The sequence below is a fragment of the Carcharodon carcharias genome, chromosome 1, assembly GCF_017639515.1.
Source record: "Carcharodon carcharias isolate sCarCar2 chromosome 1, sCarCar2.pri, whole genome shotgun sequence".
NCBI classification, from domain to species: domain Eukaryota; kingdom Metazoa; phylum Chordata; class Chondrichthyes; order Lamniformes; family Lamnidae; genus Carcharodon; species Carcharodon carcharias.
The window spans coordinates 32,880,561-32,902,627 of record NC_054467.1 but is presented as its reverse complement, the minus strand read 5'-3'; the positions used below and the strand labels follow the sequence as shown (position 1 = coordinate 32,902,627).

The 22,067-nt window shown below is 42.8% G+C and overlaps 1 protein-coding gene and 1 non-coding gene across 4 annotated transcripts in view; both read left to right on the top strand.

The window, feature by feature from the left end:
- Nucleotides 1-22,067, top strand: part of inpp4b (inositol polyphosphate-4-phosphatase type II B) — a 900,896-nt gene that overhangs the window by 538,380 nt on the left and 340,449 nt on the right. For all 3 annotated transcript variants that reach the window (XM_041213287.1, XM_041213212.1, XM_041213146.1), the window contains one exon: nt 9,730-9,809. In XM_041213287.1, coding sequence (XP_041069221.1) covers nt 9,730-9,809 — 80 coding nt within the window. The remainder of the gene's footprint in view (nt 1-9,729; nt 9,810-22,067) is intronic.
- Nucleotides 6,074-6,236, top strand: LOC121285681. The gene has a single exon (XR_005944744.1). It is a non-coding gene; the product is annotated as a U1 spliceosomal RNA (small nuclear RNA).

The window sequence follows — 22,067 nt, the reverse complement described above, 5'->3', positions numbered from 1 at the left end:
CATTTTCTACTTGAAATGGTAGTCCCCACCTAAAGATCACCTCAGTCAATGAAAGCTTTGCAGCCATGAGTGCGGTATTAGTTCTAAAGGGAAAAGCTTCAACCCATTTGGTAAATTGATCTATCGCAACCAGTGCATATTCATAATTATTTTGATTTTTTGGCAATGGCCCAATGAAATCAATTACTGAAATGAGTCAATGGTCCTGGGCATGGTGCACTTTTCAAAAGGACTGTGTTGGAACAAGTAGGAGGATTCTGCTGAAGACAAAGCAGGCAACTTGATACGTGTAAGTTGACTGCATCTCGTATACCTGGCCACCATGCTGAATCAGCACATTTCTGATATGTGACTTCAGCTGAATAGTGGCCACCGAGCTGGACATGAGTGGAATAGATATAGCAATTCTTGTTCCACCTTAGGAAGAACACAAAGAGTTTTATCTTTTTTGTGCATTAGTAGCTGATCTGCATTTAACACTTGCGATAGGATAATATCTGTACCCCAAGGGATTGATTGGGGGGTGTGGCTTATCCTTTGTGCCGTATGATAACAACAGCATGAGGTTCATACTCTAGCTGTAGGTTGGTTGAATTTATCAAATGATGTACTGTGATTGCTGCCACTTCACATTCATCTGGGGTTTCCTTATATAAATCTCCTGATACTGCAGCTTCTGCATTACATTCACAACGGAGCTGTCCTGGTTTATGGGCAGCTACCTTACCAATATAACACGATCGACTATGGTTGTTAAGTGCTGTCCATATCTTTCTCCATCAAGTATCATGAATTTACCTTCGCTAGTGCAATAAGAGTTTTTGCGTTATAAGGGAAGAGCTAAAATGGCGATAGACGCTTTCTGACCAAGCGTTTATGTTTGGTTAGAAGTTTTTTTTAAAATTCATTTATGGGATGAGAGCGACGCTGGCTAGGCCAGTATTTATTGCCCATCCCTAATTGTTCAAGGTCATTTAAGATGGTTGGTCTGGAGTCACATGTAGGCCAGATCAAATAAGGACAGACACTAATGAACCAGATGGGTTTTTATGACAATCAACAACTGTTTCATGGTTAGACTTTTAATTCCAGATTTTTTATTTAATTCAGATTCCACCTTCTGCCATGGTGGGATTTGAATCTGGGTCTCTGGATTACCAGTCCAGTGACAATATCACTAAACCACCACCTCCCCTTTGATGGCTGTTAAGAGGGCAACGATTCCTACATATTGGGAAGAGTGTCTGGCATATCATCCTTTAATTACTCTTCCTGGTAATATTACAGCATAGCCTGTATGTAGTGATCCTTGAATGTGATAACAAGAGCCATCCACATATACAAGTGGAGCGTCCTTAATGGGTTCCTTCTTGACTGGATGTGATCCAAAGTCAATTAAGGGTAGTGAACGTTTAGGAGGATTTCCCTCATAAACCAGTGAATGAAATAGTTGTGCTGTCTTTTTTTTGCTGTAATGTCAATGTATCTGTACAGTCCACTTACTTGACCATTGTGATAAGATTAAAGAATCTCCAGGCTTCATTAATAAATTCAGTAGTATGTGTAAAATGATACGCTGTAAACCTGTGATGTACGTAAAACGTTGTACCGCCCAAAACGTAGCTAGTAGATGACGTTCACATGCTGAAAAGGCGGTATCTGTCCCTTGGAGGATGCAATCGGTTGCAACCTCCTGGCAAAGTACAGCAGTTAGACTTTGTTCTGTAGAAGCAACCATTAGGTGAAAAAGTAAAGCAGGATCAGGTACAATCAGATAACAACTTGCATGACTACCTTTTCAAAGTTTGTTATAGCTTCAGTGTGGCACTTTTCCTAACCAGGCTGAATATTGTTACCTGGGACTTTTAAAAGTTGGTGCAGTGGCTTTGCCATTTCTGCAAAATTTGGATTAAAGTTTCTCTGGTAACTGAATCAGACTCAAAAACAATCAAAGAACAGTTTCAGTTTTAGGAAGAAGCAGTCTCTGAAAAACTTCTATTTTGTGAGGATCAGGATTTGTTCCCGGCGGGGTAATTACAACTCCCAGATAAGTCACTTGTTCTTTGGACAATCGAACCTTTCGCGGATTAACTTTTAAAACTGCTTGTGTGTCAGGATCGTTAGCAGTTTGTTTAATGAGACAGTTGTTTGTTTACAGTCTCAGTTGCTAAAAGGATGTTGCCTACGTACTGCAACACTCAGTTCTAGAAAAGCCTTTCAAAACTGCTGCCATCCATTTATGAAATATTGTAGACGCACTGTGAAATCCACTGTGAAAAATGGCAGCAACAGTTCCCTTTCCCTTACATTAAAAAGATCCAAAGACGAGTAGCTGGGAGGTTACGTAGAACCATGGCTCTTATATTTTATTAACAAAAGCCAATCTGACAATTTTGTTTTGCGGACACGGGTATAAAATGTATTTTTTTGGGGGGAAAGGCGAGATCCAGAGTCAAACTGGCCTTAAACGAACGGGACAAAATTCCCGAATAACTGACATCACCTTCAGACAAACAAATCCAAGTGTAAATCTGATCTTCAAACGTAAAAGCAAATTTGTACTGATCTTCCTTCCTGATGGGAATACTCCAAAATCCATTAAAATATCCATGGTGGAAAAATACTTAGAACCAACTGGAATTTTCGACAGAAGGAATTGGTGCTTCTTGCACAACAGGAGGAAAGGCTGAAACAAAAACAGAAAATGCTGGAAAACTTAGCAGGCCTAACAGCATCTGTGGAAAGACAGTTCATGTTTCGAGTCAGTCATACAGACTCGAAACGTTAACTCTGTCTTTCTCTTCACATATGCGACCTGCTGAGTTTTTCCAGCATTTTCTGTTTTTGTTTCAGATTTCCAGCATCTGCAGTATTTTGCATAGGAGGAAAGGCTGGTGTTTCAGAACTTGATTTTCAACCATCACCAGGTTTCTTTACAGGTCAAGTAGATGAACTTGCTGTGACTGAATTGTTTCTCTAATGTAGGGGTAACTTTCTCTGAGGATCGGACACTGTTTTTCGAAGGAATGAGGAGATCCGTTGGTGGACTCCACCCCCTTCATTCGCCCCCAATCATGTTTGTTATTGGCAAAGACAGCAAGATGTTTCTGAATTGACTGTTCTACTTGAGCATTTTAATGTTCGGGGGATTGTACAAACAAGTCTTTTTAATTGCAAAAACAAATGAACGTTCAAAACTACCACCGTTTTCTTATTCTCAGCATCTAACCACTGGCAATTATTGTTGTGGTCAATGATCCTGCCATACTGGTCTAACATACCAGTTTCTACTATTCCCATTCTCAATGACAAATACATATACAGTGGTGAGTTAACTGTGCAGGAGAAACTCCCCAACTGGATTTCGGAAGCCTCTCCTTCAAACGCGACGTTTTCTGAACCATTGTTACCTTTCAATGGAGCACACAACCATTGCCGGCCGTTGCAGTGTGTTCAGGGTGTGAGGTAAGAATGATTATGACAGCTGAACATATGTCAATTAACATGTTCTGCTTTTGGCCGCCATCAAAAACACAGGAATGGCTGGCCTCTTATCACAGTCATGTCAGAATCCCACTGCTGATTATTTGAAGGGGGCCTCATCCTCTGCATGTGGAACCCATCTGCGTTCCGTTTGCTACTGGTGCACTCAAGCGGGGCTGATCTGACAGCAAACTGCCCTTTTTGGATAACATCACATCGGACATCCCTCTACTGAGCATTTGTTTAAGCTCACCTTCCATTTTAGAAAACATCAAATTAGCAACATTTTGCTGGAGTCAATTTTGAGAGTTTTGTTAATTATGCTGATTTTGTTGGTAGTGTTTGTTAATCTGAGGTGATTTTCGAGTTCTTGCGGGAGGTGGGAGAGACTGGTATAAGGATGGTTTATTCCTACAATCACGCACATAAGAGCCTATTTTACCAGAATAGAAACAAGACATACCAGGCCCTCTGAGCGTGGATGTTGTTGTCCCGATCTTTGCTCATTCTCCTGCTGGCGGCCTGCTTCTTAATAGAATCTTTAATGGATGTCTATGCTTCAATCTGGCGTTAAGAATTGGTTGCTCGGGTTGAAATTTGGGGGGCATTTGGTTCAGAAATTCCCAATGCCTTTGGGTGTAGCTGTTTGATAAGTGCACCCTGAAAGTTACATTGACTTTTCCCTGCAGCTAATGTTCCAGGGGTTACATGTTGTGAGCACTCGTACAAGTCATACAGCCGGAGGTACGGAGTGATCGGGTCTGGTGGTTCTCTTCATTTAGATTTATGTTTGCAATTCCCGCAATGCATAAAAAGTAAAACCCCTACTTAGTAAATCTGCATGTTGTGGAGTTCGGGGTCTGCGTTTTCTTTTAAGGCGGCGTTATACATCGCTATCCTCCAACTCTGCCCACTATCTGTTTACTTCAAGGGGATCATCAGCATCTTGAATTGTCCCCAACTCTCTCTCTCTCTCTCACAGGCTTTAATTTCAGTATGAGAGAGAGAGGAACAGATCTTTCCTCCACGTTTACTGATTGATCTTGTGGGTCCTGGACAGTTGTCCGTCCTGCTACCGAAACAGAAGCTGGAGCTGGTGTGTTTTCACGCGAAATTGCGGAAAGGAATGCGTTCCGCCTTTTTAACCTCCCTTCTAGCTCATGTATCTTCGTTTAGCAATGGGAATGGTCCCCCCAGACCGTTATTCATTGCTATATTCTCTGGAGGGCACATCTGATGTCCTGCGGATCAGACTTAAGCGATTCATTTTCTTTATGGTTTTTAAGCAAACTTCTGTTTAAACTTACGTTGATACTCGGGTGGCTTTACTAATGCAACATGGACGCTGTACAATCAGCAAGCATCTCCATCTAGATCACGGACCCGGAGTTATAAGTTAGCCCATTCTTTTAAGCAGAGTTCTTTCTCTAACAGCTGTTTTAACTCTTGGATCTCTTGATTCTTGTTCCATAGGATTTTGTCATCCCTATTAGCACAAGAGTTAAATGCTCTATTCCAGAGGATCTTCCTGTCTTTTACTAGCTGCCATATTTTACCATCGACTTCATCTTTAATAAAAGCAATAACATGGAACTGGACTTCACTTTCTTGAATCATTCACATTCGCGTTTTAGCCTCTTCGCTGGACATGCGAGCCAGATTTGAACCGCGATGAGATAGACTTGTTACCGTTATTCTACTTTCTGTCGCAACGTGTTAATTCCGTAGAACACAAGCAACTTTCCTAACAATTTACTAATCAAATGTCTTGTCTTTTGGTCTTGTCCTGTCGCCAGAATTTGTCAGCTCTTTAGAGTATTTTAATTTAATTCATGATTGTTCAAGCTTAATTGTCCAATTACCCGATTCCAAAAATAACCCAATAAAACATTTTAATTCCGTTAAGGCAAAGACGGACTCTCGAATAGCTGCAAATTAGAAAAATGTTATCTTCAAAGAAAAAAGTATACTTATCAGTACAAAGCAAACTTTCACAGCTTCTGCCAGGCGATCAGGCCTATATAAAGTTGCAATGTTCCTTCGTTGACTGCAATTCTTGCAAATTCTGCTTCAGTCGCATCCAGCACACAACTAACTCGCAAAGATGTCGCTCGAAGCCCTTACTTTTAGCCCCTCAATTTTCATTGCCTTATCTCGGACCATGTTTGTGTAATTTCATAATTGCTCAGTTTAATTGCTGAATTGTTTTAACTGGAGTTTTACTACCTGTGTACATTGTCCACCCGAAGGAACCATGTGTCTTTCGCAGTGCCGTTTCTTATTTGACTTTGCACAGTTTTCCATTGTCCAGCCCCAACTCTTGAGATGGTCAAGGCTAGAGCAAGCTGAACTTCGCACATAACATCTGATTTGATGCTCATCCAAGACTAGAATCTTTCAGCAGTACTCGTTGGAATTTACAGAGTTTTGAATATAACCTAGCCTTAGAAACTACTTGATTCTAATTCTTCAATTACAACTTAATTGAGGTACACTGCTGGTCAATAATCTGTTTCTGGCTGATTGCTAAGTATATGGTAATCCTTAATTAATACATGTAAGTGATTATAAGGGGCAGAATGCAAAACTTATACTTACATGGCAGGGGAGAGACCATGATCATAAAGGTGGTTCTCCCAGGACGAGGCTAGCCCATTGCACTTCGGGTGCGCTGACACCTGCGATGTCCCCAAATGCGGATACTTGAATGCAAAATTTGTGGTAGTGGGGCACTGTGTTCAAGCTCTCCCCTGATTTACAAATCAAACAGTAGATATTGTATCTTTCATCTTTTCTACTTCAGTTCAGCAATGTTTTCGGAAAGAAATATGAGAATGCAAAACAGCTTCTTTGGTCAAGTGTTAGTATAAAATGTCTTAACTTTGTTAGCTTACAACAATGAATATAATATGAAAATAGTCTAAAAATGGTCAATTTACACTAAAATCTACTACACAGGCCTACCTTATTCTTAGGATTATTCTCCTTAGAGCAGAGGATGTTAAAGGGAGATTTAATAGAGGTAAATAATTTAATAAATAATTAAGCATTTTAGTAGTGTAAATAAGGATTAACTGTTTTCATTAGAAGCACAATAGGTAACCAGGGGCCACAGTTTTAAACTAATTGGCAAACATAATAGAGGGGAAATGAAAATTGTTTTGTGAGCTGGAATGCAGTACCTGGTGGAATCAGATTCAGTTGTAAATTTGAAAAGTGATGATTCTATTATCCTAAATGCATCAAATATAATTTGTCAGCAAGTGACCAGGACTATAACCTAACTGCACTTCAGATCTTTGTGAATTGTCTTTTAGAATTTATTGGTGGCTTTAATTTTTTTTTGCAGTAATTATGATCTTCAGAAGGAAATGAATTAATGTTTGTGTGTGTATATGCAGATGCACGTGCATGTGAGAGAGAAGAGTATGGAGATGAGTGAATGGAAGATTGAAATGGGAAGGAGAGAGGTTAGGAAACACCCTTATCTTTGGAGAGGCATGTGATGGGAATGTTGGGAAACGTATTTGTAATCAGAATTGCAAAGACCCCTGTGACCCATGCAAGCACTTTATAACATAATAGATAAGTTGTGTCAATGTGTATATGTACATATGTTAGCACGTACATTATACTTTTTGTACTGATTTCTCAGATGTGTTTGGGCCGTCAGTGGTCCATATGATTAGGTAGATTGGCCTAGCAGGTGATAGACGGATTTGCATTTGAACTCCGTAGACATGGCCATGGCTCCAGGTGTCACTGCTGTGTGATGTTTAGGTCTTTATCTTTGGCCTCCCATACAGACATTTGAAACAGCACAGAAGTACAGCTGCAGCAGCTTCTTTCTTCTTGACATTTAAAGGGGTTGCCTTAAGGGGACTGATAAAAGGTTACTGCACAAGAGCTCATGGTGTTGGTGATATATTAGCATGGATAGAGGATTGCCTATCTAACAGGAAACAGAGTCAGGATAAATGGGTCATTTACAGGTTGGCAAACTGTCACTAGTGGAGTGTTGCAGGGATCAGTGCTGGGGCCTCAGCTGTTTCTGATCTATATTAATGATTTGGTGAAGGGACTCACTATTGTAGCCAGATTTGAAGCTGATAAGATAGGTAAGAAAGCAAGTTGTGAGGAGGATACAAAGAGTGTGCAAAGGGATAGAGGTAGGTTAAGTGAGTGGACAAAAACATTGGTAGAGGGAGTATTAAGTCGGAAAATGTGAGTCCGTCCAGTTTGGCAGGCAGAATATTATTTAAATGGAGAGACTACAGAATGCTGTAGCACAGAGAAATCTGGGTGTTCTTGTACATGAATCAAAAAAATAGTATGCAGGTACAGCAAGTAATTAGACAATTTATGGCAAGAGGAATGGAGTATATAAGTAGGGAAGTCTTGCTACAACTGTTACAGGCCATCGGTGAGACCGCACCTAGAGTACTGTACATAATTTTGGTCCCCTTACTTAAGGAATTATAAACTTGCGTTGGAAACAGTTCAGTGAAGGTCCATTGGACTGGTTCATTGGATAAAGGGGTTAAAAGGTTGAGCTAGTTGGGCCAATACTTATTGGAGTTTAGAAGAATGAGAGGTGACCTTATTGAAACATAAAATTCTGAGGGGGCTTGACAGGGTAGATGCTGAGAGCATTTCCAATCATGGAAGAATTTAGAAATTGGGGCATAATTTAAAAGTAAGGGGCCTCCCATTTAAAATAGATATGAGGAAGAATTTCTTCCCTGAGGGCTATTAGTCTTTGGAATTCTCTTCAACAGAGCAGTGGAAGCTGATTCGTTGAATATATTCAAGGCTGAGTTGGACAGGTTTTTGATTGACAAGGGAGTCACAGTTATGGGGACTTTGAGACCACATTAAGACCACAATCAGGTCAGTCATGATCTTTTGGAATGTTAGAACAAGCTCGATGGGCTCAATGGCCTATTCCACCTAGTTCTTATGACCTTAGGTACTTGCAACTCTTGTGATGCTGCCTTAGTTAAAGTTATGTATATTACTAACAGAGCAGTCCTATCAATCTGAAACTGGAGACTGGATTTTGGACATCCTTTTCAAGTCCAGTTTAGTTTTCGACAGTACTGAGTTCAAAAGCAAAAATTGCAGCCTGCCATTTCGATTATGATATAATAGGATGTATACCTACTCACTTTTTGCAAAGACAGACTGAATGTCAATTTAATTCAAGACAATGGTGTAATACATGCTGTCACTGTAGCATATTGCTAAGTTCTGGAAAGCCTGAACTGTTAACTAACCTGTTGTGTTATCCTTCAGTGGAGATGGAAGCTCAGTGTAGACCATGTGTATTTTCCAAAATGTCATTTGAGGCTCTTTTATCAACATATGAGAAACAGGTCAAATGGGGAAAGAAAGCTTCCTGACACGTTTTCCTGTCAATATGAGCTAGAATATTTGAGCTTTGTGTGGCATTTGTCACCTGAGTAACCTAAGGGAAGTAATCCTGATAGCTCAGCTAATTTATTCAGTGAGTATCTGTAGCATACAGATTCAGAAAGTCTGAGGTTCAATCCTCATTCTTTACTGAGATAACTGATCTGAGCTAGGACAATGGTAACTGGCCTTAAGGAAAGTGACTCATTTCTGATTGTAACTCCTGTTGGAAGATACAATTATTTGCTGGGGATGGAATGGAGATTGGCAATGGCAATGATGCTCTCCACAGTTGAATATGGCCACGTGCAGATCAGGCCACATGTGTGTGGCCTGGCCTGCATGCGATGAAGGAGCAGGTGGTGAGGCATTGGAATATAACTAGAACCTGTGGGGAAAATACTTCAGTAAGGAGTCCAATGCTTGCAGACAAAGAGAGGCTAGTGAAGAAAGCTGATGCCTAAAAAATGACAACTTTCTAGATAGATATGTTTTGATATGAACCTACTGTCTGTACATATATTTCCTTATCTTTCCTGCATCAAAATAAAATGTCAAATTTCTCTTACTTGTTTAGTGTTTTACCATACAAGCTTGTATTGGTTTTTAATGAAAAAAGGTAGCCTGCTGTCGAGAAGAAAATTAAGCTGAGTGTTATTGATAGCTGTGTCACTGATGTCCTGGCGAATTCTACAGGATAATGGATCTATCCAGCTGTTTCCTCCTTCACTCTCGCTATCTTGTAAGCTAAGACAGATTTACAGGCATTGTGATGAAGCTGTCATGCTTATGAATTTTGAAACTAATGAAGACTCTCTTTTATCTGTTTTGCAGCGAAGCTTCCTGGGCTCTGCTACATTTGCTGTCGGTGATCTGCTAAAGTCGGAGGAGCAAACATTGACTATTAACTTAAGGTGTGTGTGCAGAGGTAAAAAAAAAAACTAATTTGGGTCTCTTGTAATATCGATAACACAAAAAAATTGCACAAGTTAGGCAGATATTTAATTGGCAGTTTCTGAACCCTTATTGGTGCTGTGGCTTGTATTCGGCATATTTAAAGACCTGTGTGACAAATGAAGAAAAAGTGAGCAGCAATGGTAATTATCTGTGATGGCTGTTATGGGTTACAGGTGAAATGAATTCATGCACTCTTATTTTATCTGTCAGTGGACATGGATCCAGTAGCTCAGAACTCCCTTTCACATTCCACATTAATTAGCATATCCTATGAGGCCACACGAGTATGCATTATGGGAATTGGGGGTGTCACACAAGTGTTTATAACAAGCTTTCCCTCTGCATTTGCTGTTGAAATATACTCTAAGGACAATGCAGATGAAGCCCTACAGCTTGCTTGACTCTTCTACATTATGTCTGATCTAGGAACATTTGGTGCTGTCACTTGATGTGTAAGGAATGACTTATTTTTCCCAGTATATTTATCCCTGTGGTCAGTGTACATACAAAAAGGCTTTTTTAATAAAACTTCATTTCATGGATGCTGATTTCTAAATTTCTTCTTAGTTTAAATATATCACCACTTTGAATAAAAATGCACATTTTTTCACAAATCTATGAGGTGAATTACATCAAAACAGGATTGTAACAGATACAATAAAACCAGAAAATGTTGGGAACATTCCAAAAGTTAACATTTATGATTGATGCCCTTTCACATGAAAGGTCATTGACTTGAAACATTCCCTCTCCACAGATGCTGCCTGACCTGCGGAGTGTTTCTAGTTTGTTGTTTTTGTTTTGTTGTGACCTCAATAGAGACCAGTAATTTTTAAAAGAAAATTCAAACCTCCGGTTTTAACTGAAAGAATTAATGGCACAAAATTCCACGTTTTGAACAAAAGGTTTTACTTTACAAGAGTCAAACAAAGCAAGTACTACTAACTAATTATAACTAACTGTCTCCGACTCTCAATCCTTTCTCTTTGTTCTGGAAAACCATATGAATAAATTAAATCCCTTATTGAGATGGTTGTAGACTCCCAGTCTCCATCACAAAGTCCAGAAAGGGGTCACCCATTGTTTAGTGTTTTCCCAGTTCCAACTCTGACCTTATAAATTAAACATAGGCCACTCTTTGAGGTGCAATTACTATAGGTCTGTTTACTAGCTTCTCAAACAGGGGCCAGGATTTCCTGGTCAGCGAGTTGGGGTGTGGGGTCCGCTCGCCAACACGTAAAAGGATGCAGGTTGACGTTGGGCAACACTCCCAATGTCACCCCGCCTCATTTCAATTTTCAGGTAGGCGGGGACTCAGCAGAATCAGCTGTGCGCCCACCGACCTGTCATTGGCCAATTGAGGCCATTGCCAGAGTCATTAAAGTAATTAATGGACCTGCAGGTCCAACCTTAAAGTTAGTGGGCAGGCCAGGAGCCCTGGCGGGCATTAGGAAAAGCATGAAACCTGGCGGGATGAGGTTTCATGTAGGTTTTAAAAAATGTAACTAAAGTGTATTTAAAAATGATGGACATGTCCCAACTCATGTGACATTGTCACATAAGGGGACATGTCAGGGGAAATTTTTTTTCTATATTTCAGATTTTATACTGCAGAGTGGATCTCTGTGAGGCAGCACTTAGCCTCAGGGAGATGAGTGCGCTCTGTCGTGCGCATGGCCGAAAGCACTCTCAGCTCAGGGAATACCCCACCCCCCCCCACCCCCCAACCCAAACCCTCGGCCCGCACAGGGAACGCATAGCGCTTCCTTGCAGACATCATGCTGGGCGAGCATTAATTGGCTGGCCCGCCCACGTAAAATGGCGGCGCATCCCCAATTGGCGCTGATTGGAGGCATGCCTCCGCGCACCCGCTCTTACACATCCCCCAAGGTATTTTTAGTTATCCTGCATTTAAAAAATTCAGTTCCCAAAATAAAAGTTATACTTTTAAAACATATGAACCAAGAATATTCATAACAGTTTAATATTTGCAGCATCTATTGTATTTTGTCATTGATGACATTATAATGACAGGCATATGACTTTTCCTATTTCTTCTACCTCCCCAAGCAAAAGCCTCATTCCATGAAGCTAATATCCCATTTGTGTGTGGCCTAATTGCATTGTTTATAGCTGAAGAGGTCTGGACTCTTAGGTGTGAATGTTACCGGTGGGCAGATTACCCGCGCTCAGTCGAACAATTGGTTGGCACCTCACTGACTTTAAATCCAGCTGCCCTGCAATTATAATACGCTGGGGGTGGCCTTAATTACCTGAGAGTGAGACTTATTGCCCCTCAGGGATAGGGAGTCCTGCCCTCAAGGCAGCTCTGCAGTCTCAGCAGCACCAGGAGAAGGTAGTGCTCACTGATGGGATTACAATCAGTCCCCAGGAAAGAAGATGTCTTCCGGACTTGAAGGTAAGTTGGGGCATTTTGGTTGGGCAAAGGTTTGAGATGCTGGGGTGGGTGGAGTGCTGAGGGGGGTATGGGAGTGGGTGGGGGTGAGGGTGTCAGGGTTTTAGAGGCCAGGGGAGAGATACAAAAGAGGGATCCTCCAAAGGAGGTAGCTCCTCTTCCTTCCTGACAGCACCCTGCACTGTCAAAGCCTTCTCCAGCTGTATGAAAAATTGCGGCAAAAGTGGATTAAGGCTCTTAAGTGGCAACTTGAGGGCCTCACTAGGCCTAAGGGCAGGCAGCCTTACCAGCCCCTGTAATATAGGGGACTGGGAAGCGATGGGCGGGAAGGCGGCTGGCTGGCCACCTGCTTAATTTTATGTGCCCCCCTCCACCCTGATTTCAAATATGCTGGTGGGGGGAATGATGGGGGTGGTGGCGTAAAATTCACCCTGATAATTCATTATGGCACAAAAGGAGGATCATGGTAAGAATTACATTAATAACCAATTTAGTATCATTAGTCCAGCTCACAGGGTGGCTCACTTATGCATGCTAGAAGCTACACGTATTCACATGCAGGGCCTGTCCTTTGCAAACAAAGAGAACATGTCCAGGCATTGTGCATTTTTCAGCTAAACAAAACAAACTAAACAAAAGCTTGGGGCTCTCCTTTTACCACTTCATTCCCCAAGGCTATGCCTTGACCAGTCAGAGTCAACCTGCCTGGTTTGAATTTAAACAAAAGCTTGGCAGCCAACTGTTCCCTGGTGCATTCTCCATGGCAATGCCTCTAGCAATCAGAGTCCACTTGTCAGCCAATTTGCACCCTCTTCTCATGCAGTATAGATTGTTGTTCCCTTTGAGATTTGGTATTCTTGCAAACCTGTCCTGATGAATGCAAGACAAAAGGCTTTGACAACATGCCTCTTTTTCAACAATACTCAAGTTCTTTGCTGCCAAGCATCTAGTTATGTTTTATATTTGCCCTTTCAAACTAACCTCTTTCTTCCTCTAACATTATCTTTAACTGTGAATACCTGGACCTTGGAATGAATTTCCACTGATTCCTAAGAGTATCAGGACAGGCTGACAAGGGTGTATAGAATATAAGAGCTTATGCTAGAACCGGAAAAAAGCACTAGTTAGGCCACAGTTAGAGTACTGGGTGCAGTCTGGCCACCACAATATAGGAAAGGCATGATAACACCAGAGAGGGAACTGAGGAGACCCAACAGAAGATGCTGCCAGGAATGGAGAGTCCCAGCCATGAGGAAAGACTGGATAGGGTAGGGCGGTCCTCCCTGGAAAAGAGGAGGCAGAGGGGAGATTTAACTGAGGTGAATAAAATCATGAGGGTCTGGGAGAGTGGACAAGAAGGACCTACTTCCTCTAGCAGAGCAATCAACATCCGTGAACATAGATCCAAAGTAATTGGTAGAGGGGTTGGAAGAGAGTTGTGAAATAATTTTTCACCCAGAGGTTGGTGGGGTTCTGGAAGTCATTGTCTGAAACAGTGGTAGCGACAGAAGTCTTCATCACATTTAAACAGTACTCAGGTATGAATTTGAAGTAACCTCCAATGGAGGGAAGATCTGTTAGAGGATTTGTGTGTTAATCATAACATTGAAGAATGGTTACAGCACAGAAGGAGGCTATCCGGCCCACCAAGTCAGTGCCAACTCTCCGCAAGAGCAGTTTAGCTAGTCCCGCTCCTCTGCTGTCTCCCTGTAAGCCCTGCAAGTATTTTCCCTTGAGATTTTTCTTAAATTTCCTCTTGAAAGATTAAATCTACCTCCACCACACTCACAGGCAGTGCAGGTGAAGGCCCCAGCAAGGGGAGTTGGAGGTCAGGGTGTTAGGAACATTCTTGGTGGTGGTGGTGGTGGTGGTGTTGGGGGGTGGGTCAGCGGTTGAGTATTGTTTGGGAGGTCCTCTGTTGGACACAGGGCAAGCAAAGGGCATGCGCCGTTGTCATGGCACCCTTTTTACACCCTTCTGCTTGCCAACATGCTGGTGATGGGGGGGAGGTGGGGGCTGGCTGGGATGTAAATTCCACCCCGTAAGTCATCTCCTTTCTAGTAAAGTATTAAAAAAACGGATGACTTACACAAATGGTAATTTACTTTAAAATGCCCCTGGCAATTCAAGGTAAGCATGCACAGCATTATGTAGAAATCTCTGCTGAGTTTAGAGAGCCATCGCATGTGCGTTGTAGGAATGGGGAATAGAAATGGAATTGTTCATAAAGATTTTTGTGAAGCTAAAAATGAGAAACATCAAAATGAATCTGACACAGGAGCTAAACTCATGTCTGTCTTTCTCTTTGCCTCACTATTTGCAGTCAAAGCCTATGGCCACTCTAGAATTCGCTCCTGAAACTTCTCCACCTTTTCTCCATCTCTATACCCTCCTCTTTATCTCAACATCAAAGTTCCTCTTTGACTAAGCTTTAAGTCACCCCTACTGATATTTGCTTCTTTGGGTTGGTGTCAACTTTTATCTGATTATGCTATATAAAAGCACATTGTGGTTGTTAGGTGCTCAAATGTTGTCAAGAAAATACATGCTCGTGTGGTTCTTGTGCAGAATAGTTCTCAGTAGAAATTAGACCAGTGCAGTGATGGTATTGTTTTTAGTTTGAGACATAGTTTGGCACGGTAGGCCATTCAAGCCCAGGGGCTGTTTCATCACCCAAATAGATCATTTTAAGTACCTCAATTAGATCATCCTTTAATTTTCTACACTCAAGGAAATACAAGTGTAGCCTTTGGAACCTGTCCTTAGCATTTAATGTTGTTAAACCCCTGTACTATTCTGGAGAATCTGCACTGAATCCCTACAAATATCAGTATAACTTTCCTGAAGTGTGGTGCCTGGAACTGGAGTACTCCAGTTGGGGTCTTACCGGAGCTTCTAAATACTGTAACGTAACTTCTACCCCTTTGTATAGAGGCCCCTTGAGATAAAGGCCACTATTCCATTAGCCTTTTAAATTGTTTCTTGTACCTGTCCACTAACTTTGGGATTTCTATACTTCAACCCCTCAAATTTCTCCACTTCTCCACAGTTCCCAGCTCCTCACCATTTATAAAGTACTTTGATCTTTCCTCCTTGTGTCCAACATGAATAACCTCACACTTCCCCATAATAAACTCCCAGTTTTCCCCAATCACTTAATCTAGCAACTTTCTACTCCTACTTACCATAATAAAAACAGAAAATGCTGGAAATACTCGGCAGATCAGGTCACATCTGTAGAGAGAGGAATAGAGTTAGTGGGTGGAATCGTGTGCACTCCCTATGGCAAGCTTGGAGTTGGGGGTCATTTAATCAGACAGGAGAGTGGCGGGCGGATCACTGCCACCGTCTCCCTTCCACCCTGATTAAGTCCATGGCGGGAAGGCACATGGATGGCCTTTCTGCACTGCTGCCAATTGAGGCCCTTAAGTGGCCAATCAATTGTCACTTAAGGGCCTCAGCCATTCACCACTGGTATTAAGACAGCTGCAGGCGGGGGGTTTGCAGGGAGCATGACAAACAAACCCTGGCATATTTGCTTGCAGGCTGCCATGTGGGCCCCTCATTCAAAGGCAGTTAAATGCCTGATTGAGGAAGCTGGAAGGGGGTGGGGCAGTGCACGCTGAGAGCTCCCCCAATTCCCCCTCCCCATGTCCTGAAACGCACTGCCTTCCCTCAATATGCCCCGCCCCACTCCGCTATCAATCACCTCTGGCCTGGGATCCAGCGGTGATCCTAGGTCTCAGGTGGGTGTTGTACGGGCAGTAACCACTCCATCCATGGTGGTTCAATAGAACTGCAGGCCTCTGGCTAGCACTTCTCAGTGGGTTCGACTTTTGCCCCAGGATCCTGGATCACAAGGAAGAACCTGCTGTCTGCCTGTTAAGTGCCTGATCGGGCCTTTCCAATAAGAGGTGACATGAGGTTTTTGCTGGCTCTCGAGCCTGAAGCTGAGACCCTGTTGACTCTAAAAGAATCTAAAAGATTCTATCTAACTCTCCATACATGCTGCCTGACTGAGAATTTCCAGCGTTTTCTGTTTTTGTTACAGAATTCCAACATCTGCTAAATAGAGTACTTTGTACTCTATTCTATGCCACCTAACTTAGTATTTGGATGAATGGATCCCTGTTCTTTAAGTCATTTCTTGGTATAGAGAAATATGATATTATTTAGGATACGTGGTAATTTCCATTTGAAAATATTAATTTGTATTACATTTCAAAATGACCATTAAAGATTGTTGAAACTGTTTTTCATAATCTGACTTGACATTTTTAACCAGTATGAAAAATATATTTTATAAATGTATATTTTTCTGAATATACCATGTTTACAACATAGACTAAGCCATTGGACAATGTTTGCCCTTTCATTTTTTTGAAGCTGCTTGCTCAGCTATTAATATTTAAACTGAGAGATGAGCTGGACTCAACCCTGTAACCATAGAAACCTTTATCTACGTTTAAAAGGGTTGATTGAAGTGATAACTTCAGATATATAATTCGGAAGAGAGAATTTCAGGGGTTGCATGCCTTGCTATTAAGAGTGTGTTCAAAACCTATTAAATCATCTGAATAGTGTCTTGTATGTGTTTAGTATTATTTCGTCTTCTCAATTTTGCGAGGTGGGCAAAGGTCTTTTTGGCTGCACTTTGCTAATGACTGACTGTGACTGACCGGCTTTAGATGATCATATCTTCAGCAAATTGACAAATTTTCATTTTTATCTGTCTTCAACAAAGTGGAATTTAAGAGCTTAAACATACACAATCACACTTGCTTTAAATGAATACACAACTGTGAGGTGTACAACTCTGAAATAGAATTCATACATATGTGATACCTGAATTCTGACGGGGTGTAAAGTACTGTATTATCCACTTGTTAAAGTCAGTAGAGTTGATCTAGCTGTGAGATCATACTGATGGGGTGAACCAAACTGTCCCTTCAGCAGTGAAGTAATTGGTTTAATGATTATTTCTCAAATGCCAGTCCAAGTATGTTACAGATTCCCTTTATGTCAATTTCACAACAATTATAACACTTAATTACAATGCCCTAAATAAGCTGGCTACGTGCAAATAAGTCCCAGGGTAGTGTGTGAGATTCTGTACCCAACACGAGTTTACAGTGCAACACATTTGGAATGACATGGATTTGACCACCATATTTGAAAATTTTAATCTATTAGGTGTCTTCAGGAATATGCATATATTGGGAGAATTGAAATATTTCAACACTATGGCAGCATCATCACAGTGAAGGCACAAAGCAATTTCAGTTGACTTCCGTGGGCTTTCAGATTGTTTGGTTGATAAAATGCCCTAAGTATAAATAAAATCCTGAGGCTGTCTTGAACCCCGTTGTCGCCTTGTTGTGATTATGCATTTTCTGGCTATCCTCACTTCTGAAAATATGTTACAATGTTGTTGAAAGACATCCACCACATCCGTCTTGCTGTGTCGGGTTAGCTGGTGGGGTTAGCCATTTTATTTAGTTTAACAATTTTATAATAAATTGAAGTTCTAACTATATCCTGAAGCAAGTTGTGCAGAGTTAATTTTTTCTTCAACACAGACATAGAGACAAGTTATTAATTAATTAGTCTAGAAATTTGATTGCTTCCAAAATGCACAGGGATCAGTCTCTGAGTCTGGGTGGACAGGCCTAATGTGCATGTAATATTGTGCCTGGACCTCATGATCATTGAGCCTGCAAGCTGCAGACACCTAATGGGTGTCACCAGGCAGCTTGTCAAAGAAGACTTCAAGACCTGGCTGTTGTGATTCCAACAGTGACCCTCAGTTAAGTTCCAAGTAATGACTGGGAAATGTGGGCGGTCAGGAAGTGGGTGTTTGGTAGTGAAAGTAGCAGTGGCGAAGGATTGGGAAAGGTGGGTAGCAGTTGCCAGGGATTGGGTAAGGTAGTAGCCAGGAGTGGGAGAGTTAAGGACTGGCAATATTTATTGTGTTTAATATAACAATATATATCGATTGACAATTATCTGCACATTCACATTGTTGTGAAATGTTGGTGGTAATAATCACAGGGATTGCCATATAATTTGTGGGATTTCAAAGAATTATTGGCTACTATTATTAGATTTTACTGTTAGTAACTTGTGTATAAATGTGCTCATCAAGTTGATGAAATCAGCTTTTAAGACTGAATTACTGGGGTAAATGTATTGATAATTTTGGTGCCATTTGATGAAAAATGTCTTCCAAAGTTTCACCAAAATGTTTAGGCTATGCAACTGATGCAGCTGCAAATCTATTACATTTCTAACTTCCCCCAGTTCTGATGAGAGGTCACAGGCCTGAAATGGTAACACTAGGCAGTATTTTTTAGATGGCAGGGTGTCCCACTTTCTTTCCCCGCTTCCCTCCCCCCAGCCCTACCCAGGGAAACATATTTCTGCCAATCACAGCAGCTCTGAAGACTGTTAATTGGCTGGATTCAGAACTTACTGCCTTAGAGTGCTGGTCAATCTATTTAGCCAGCAGCTCTCTAGTCCCAATAGCACCAGTGGCAGCAGTGACCAGGACTGGGACTACAAGCACTCCCAAGATTCTAAGTCCCAGAGTCTAGGACCAGTTAAGTGCCGGGGGTATCATAACAGGGAGGGGAGGTGGAGCCCGGGGGTTGGGAAGAGTAGGGTGGGGGTCTTAGTGGAGGGGTCATGGGGGAAGGTGCACCCACAAGAGGCAGACCTTAAGGGGTGGATGCTTGATGTGGAAAGGGAGGTGCTGGAGTGACCCAAGCAGGGTGACCTGCTTGGCTAACCCCCTGCCTCCTAACTCCTCCTGCCAGCCTTAGAATTGAGGTCGGGCAGGAAAAGGCTCTTAAGTAGCCAATTAAGGGCCTCAATTGGGCGAGGGCGGATGGCTGCCCTAGGCCTCACCTACCCCTGTAAGATTGTGGAGATGCCAAGGTGAGAAGGCTGCCTGGGGAATTTTATCTGGGGGATCTCTCTCCACAGATGCTGTTAGACCTGCTGAGTTCTTCCAGCAGCTTCTGTTTTTATTTCAGATTTCCAGCATCTGCTATAATTTGCTTCAGCACCAAAGGGATATTTATATTTTGGGATTTATGGCAATAATTAATCTTACAACTGGACAATATAGCTAAATGTGAAGTTAAATATTGTGAAATTCAAAGCACATACCTCTGAATATATTTGGTGCAATACCATTCAGAGTTCTTCAAAATCTATAGCTAAAGGAATTGTGCCTGTAGTTAACTGACCACTTACTAGTGACGGCAGCCTAAAGCAATCACTACATAAAGCACCACTATCCAGAACTGCATTGGAAATGCATGTTCTGGCTATTTCCTTCTGCTTACTTTTAAACTCTGTTTCCATTGACCAACTATAGCAAAAGCTTTTCAGGGACTGAATTTTTAAAAAGTGAAAAAATTGATTTTGTGGAAACAAACCATAGCTGAGTAGCAGATACAATCCACTTGAACAACAGCAGAATGTCTCTGCTTGATGTGAATTGATTATATATCTCCTGGGTTCTACTGACTTCAAGAGACACAGAAGAGAATCTGCCTGGGAACAAATCACATGGGCCAGAATTTTCCGGCTGACGTGCGGGTGGCGCTCAGCAGCAGGGCGTTCGCCTGCCCTTAATTGAAGGCCTCGTTAAGGCTCTTAACTTGCCGATTGTCCTGGATTTTGAGGGGCCCGTGCGAACTTCGGGTTGGAGCACCAGCCCAACAGGCAGGCGGGCAGGAGATTTTTTAAGAAAACTCATGCAATGTCGGGATGTGTGGACTCAGAGGGGTTGTTCATGTTTTACATGAAGTTTTAATTGCTGAAAGTGTTTAAAAGTTGCCTGTGTGATTGTTATCAGTTCTCATCAATTTCCAAGAGCTTCTTGTGTACTTTGAAACCAGCCTGCAGGCAGTAATCTTTCTCGGGCCTGCAGCTTTCCAGAGGCCGTCATTTAGGGGGTATGGGTTCTGACCTCTCCACTGGAGGCAGCTCCCCTGAGGAGGAAGGGAGGGATAGAATAAAGAGGAGGCCAGGACTGGACAATCAGCCTCCAGGGGAGCCACCTTTGGGAGGCTAGGCGCAGGCACAAGGGGTGCAGGGCCAAGAGGTTGTCCAAGGTACAGAAGACGCCACTATCCTGCTGCCAGGGTATACAGGCGGCGAAGCAGCTACCTCAATATGTCTGAGGTGCAATGCCGAAGGAGGCTCCAACTCTCAAGGGAGACGGTCAACTATAGGTCAACTATATCTGTCAGGCCCTGAGATCTCCCCTAACTGTGTGAGTGGACACCCCATGCCAGCGGCTCTGAAGCTCACAGTTGCCCTTCACTTCTATGCCTCTGACTCCTTCCAGGGCTCGGTGGGTGATCTTTGCGGTGTCTCCAAATCAGCTGTCCACACTTGTGTCAAGCAGGTTACAGACGCTCTGTTTAGACGGGTATCCACCTTCATCCACTTCCGCTGTGACCAGGCAAGTCAGGCACAGCGAGCCAGAGGCTTCGTGGCCATTGCTGGCTTCCCCGGCGTCCAGGGTTCAATAGACTGCACAGATGTTGCCATCAAGGCGCCAGCAGGTGAGCCTGGTGCCTTCGTCAACTGGAAGGGCTTCCACACCATGAATTTGCAGATAGTGTGTGATCACAGGATGCAGATTTTACAAGTCTGTGCAAGGTACCCAGGCAGCTCCCACGACGCCTACCTCCTCAGACACTCCCAGGTGTCGGGGCTGTTCACTGCTCTGGCTCGGCTGGATGGTTGGCAGCTGGGTGACAAGGGCTATCCCCTGCAAAGATGGCTCATGGCACCAGTACGCTGTCCAAGAACAGAAGCTGAGCAGCGGTACAATAGGAACCTGGGCACCACAAGGGCTGTAGTGGAGAGAGCCATTAGTCTTCTCAAGATGTGCTTCCATTATGTGGACCACTCAGGGGGTGCACTCCAGTACCCCCCAGATCGCGTCACTCTGATAGTGGTAGTCTGCTGCGCCCTGCACAATTTTGCGCTGGAAAGCGAGGATGGAATTGACGATGAAGACCTTGATGCCCTGGATGAGGCTGCACATGATGAATCCAGCAGTGCCTCAGAGAATGAGGAAGCACAGGGCGATGATGAGGGGCAGAATGATGACCCACAATTACACCAAGGAGGCAGGGACACCTGGGACAATTTAATCCAAAGAACCTTCAGCTAGCTCCACACACTTGGATCAACAGGAGCAGCATTGCCTGGTCCTTCCACGTGTGGCACTTAGGTGCCACATCTTCCACCCGATCAGCTGCAGCTAAGGGCTTGGTACAGAAACATCAATGTCCACTCAACTACTCATGATAAACATGTGAAAAAGAAAATGCACTACAAACAAAAGACCCTCAGCCATGGTAACAAAGGTGGATTTTATTATGTCCAAAAGAAAAGCAAACAACACTCCTTTGCAATAAGAAAAATTTGGGTCCCTATTCCAAGGGCAACACAAAATCACCAGTGACATACCCATTGAGTGCCTAACAGGCCTTATGCTTATGTTTTCAGGTGCTACGTCGAGGTGCTGCCCCATTGGTTGGAGTGGCTTGTGAGACAGCCTGCTGACTCTGCTGTCCTGATGGCCTCGATGACCTTGGCGGGTGTCCTCTGGCCCGTGGAGCTGGGACGGAGCAGCCAGTTCCAGAACTGGCATCACCCCAGTTGTTGCAGCCTCAATGGAAGAAACGTTAACTGGCAGAGGGGTGGAGGAGCTGCTGCCCTCATCTGGAGTGCCCTAAGAGGAGCTTGCAGCGATGATAGGCAGCTGCTGTGC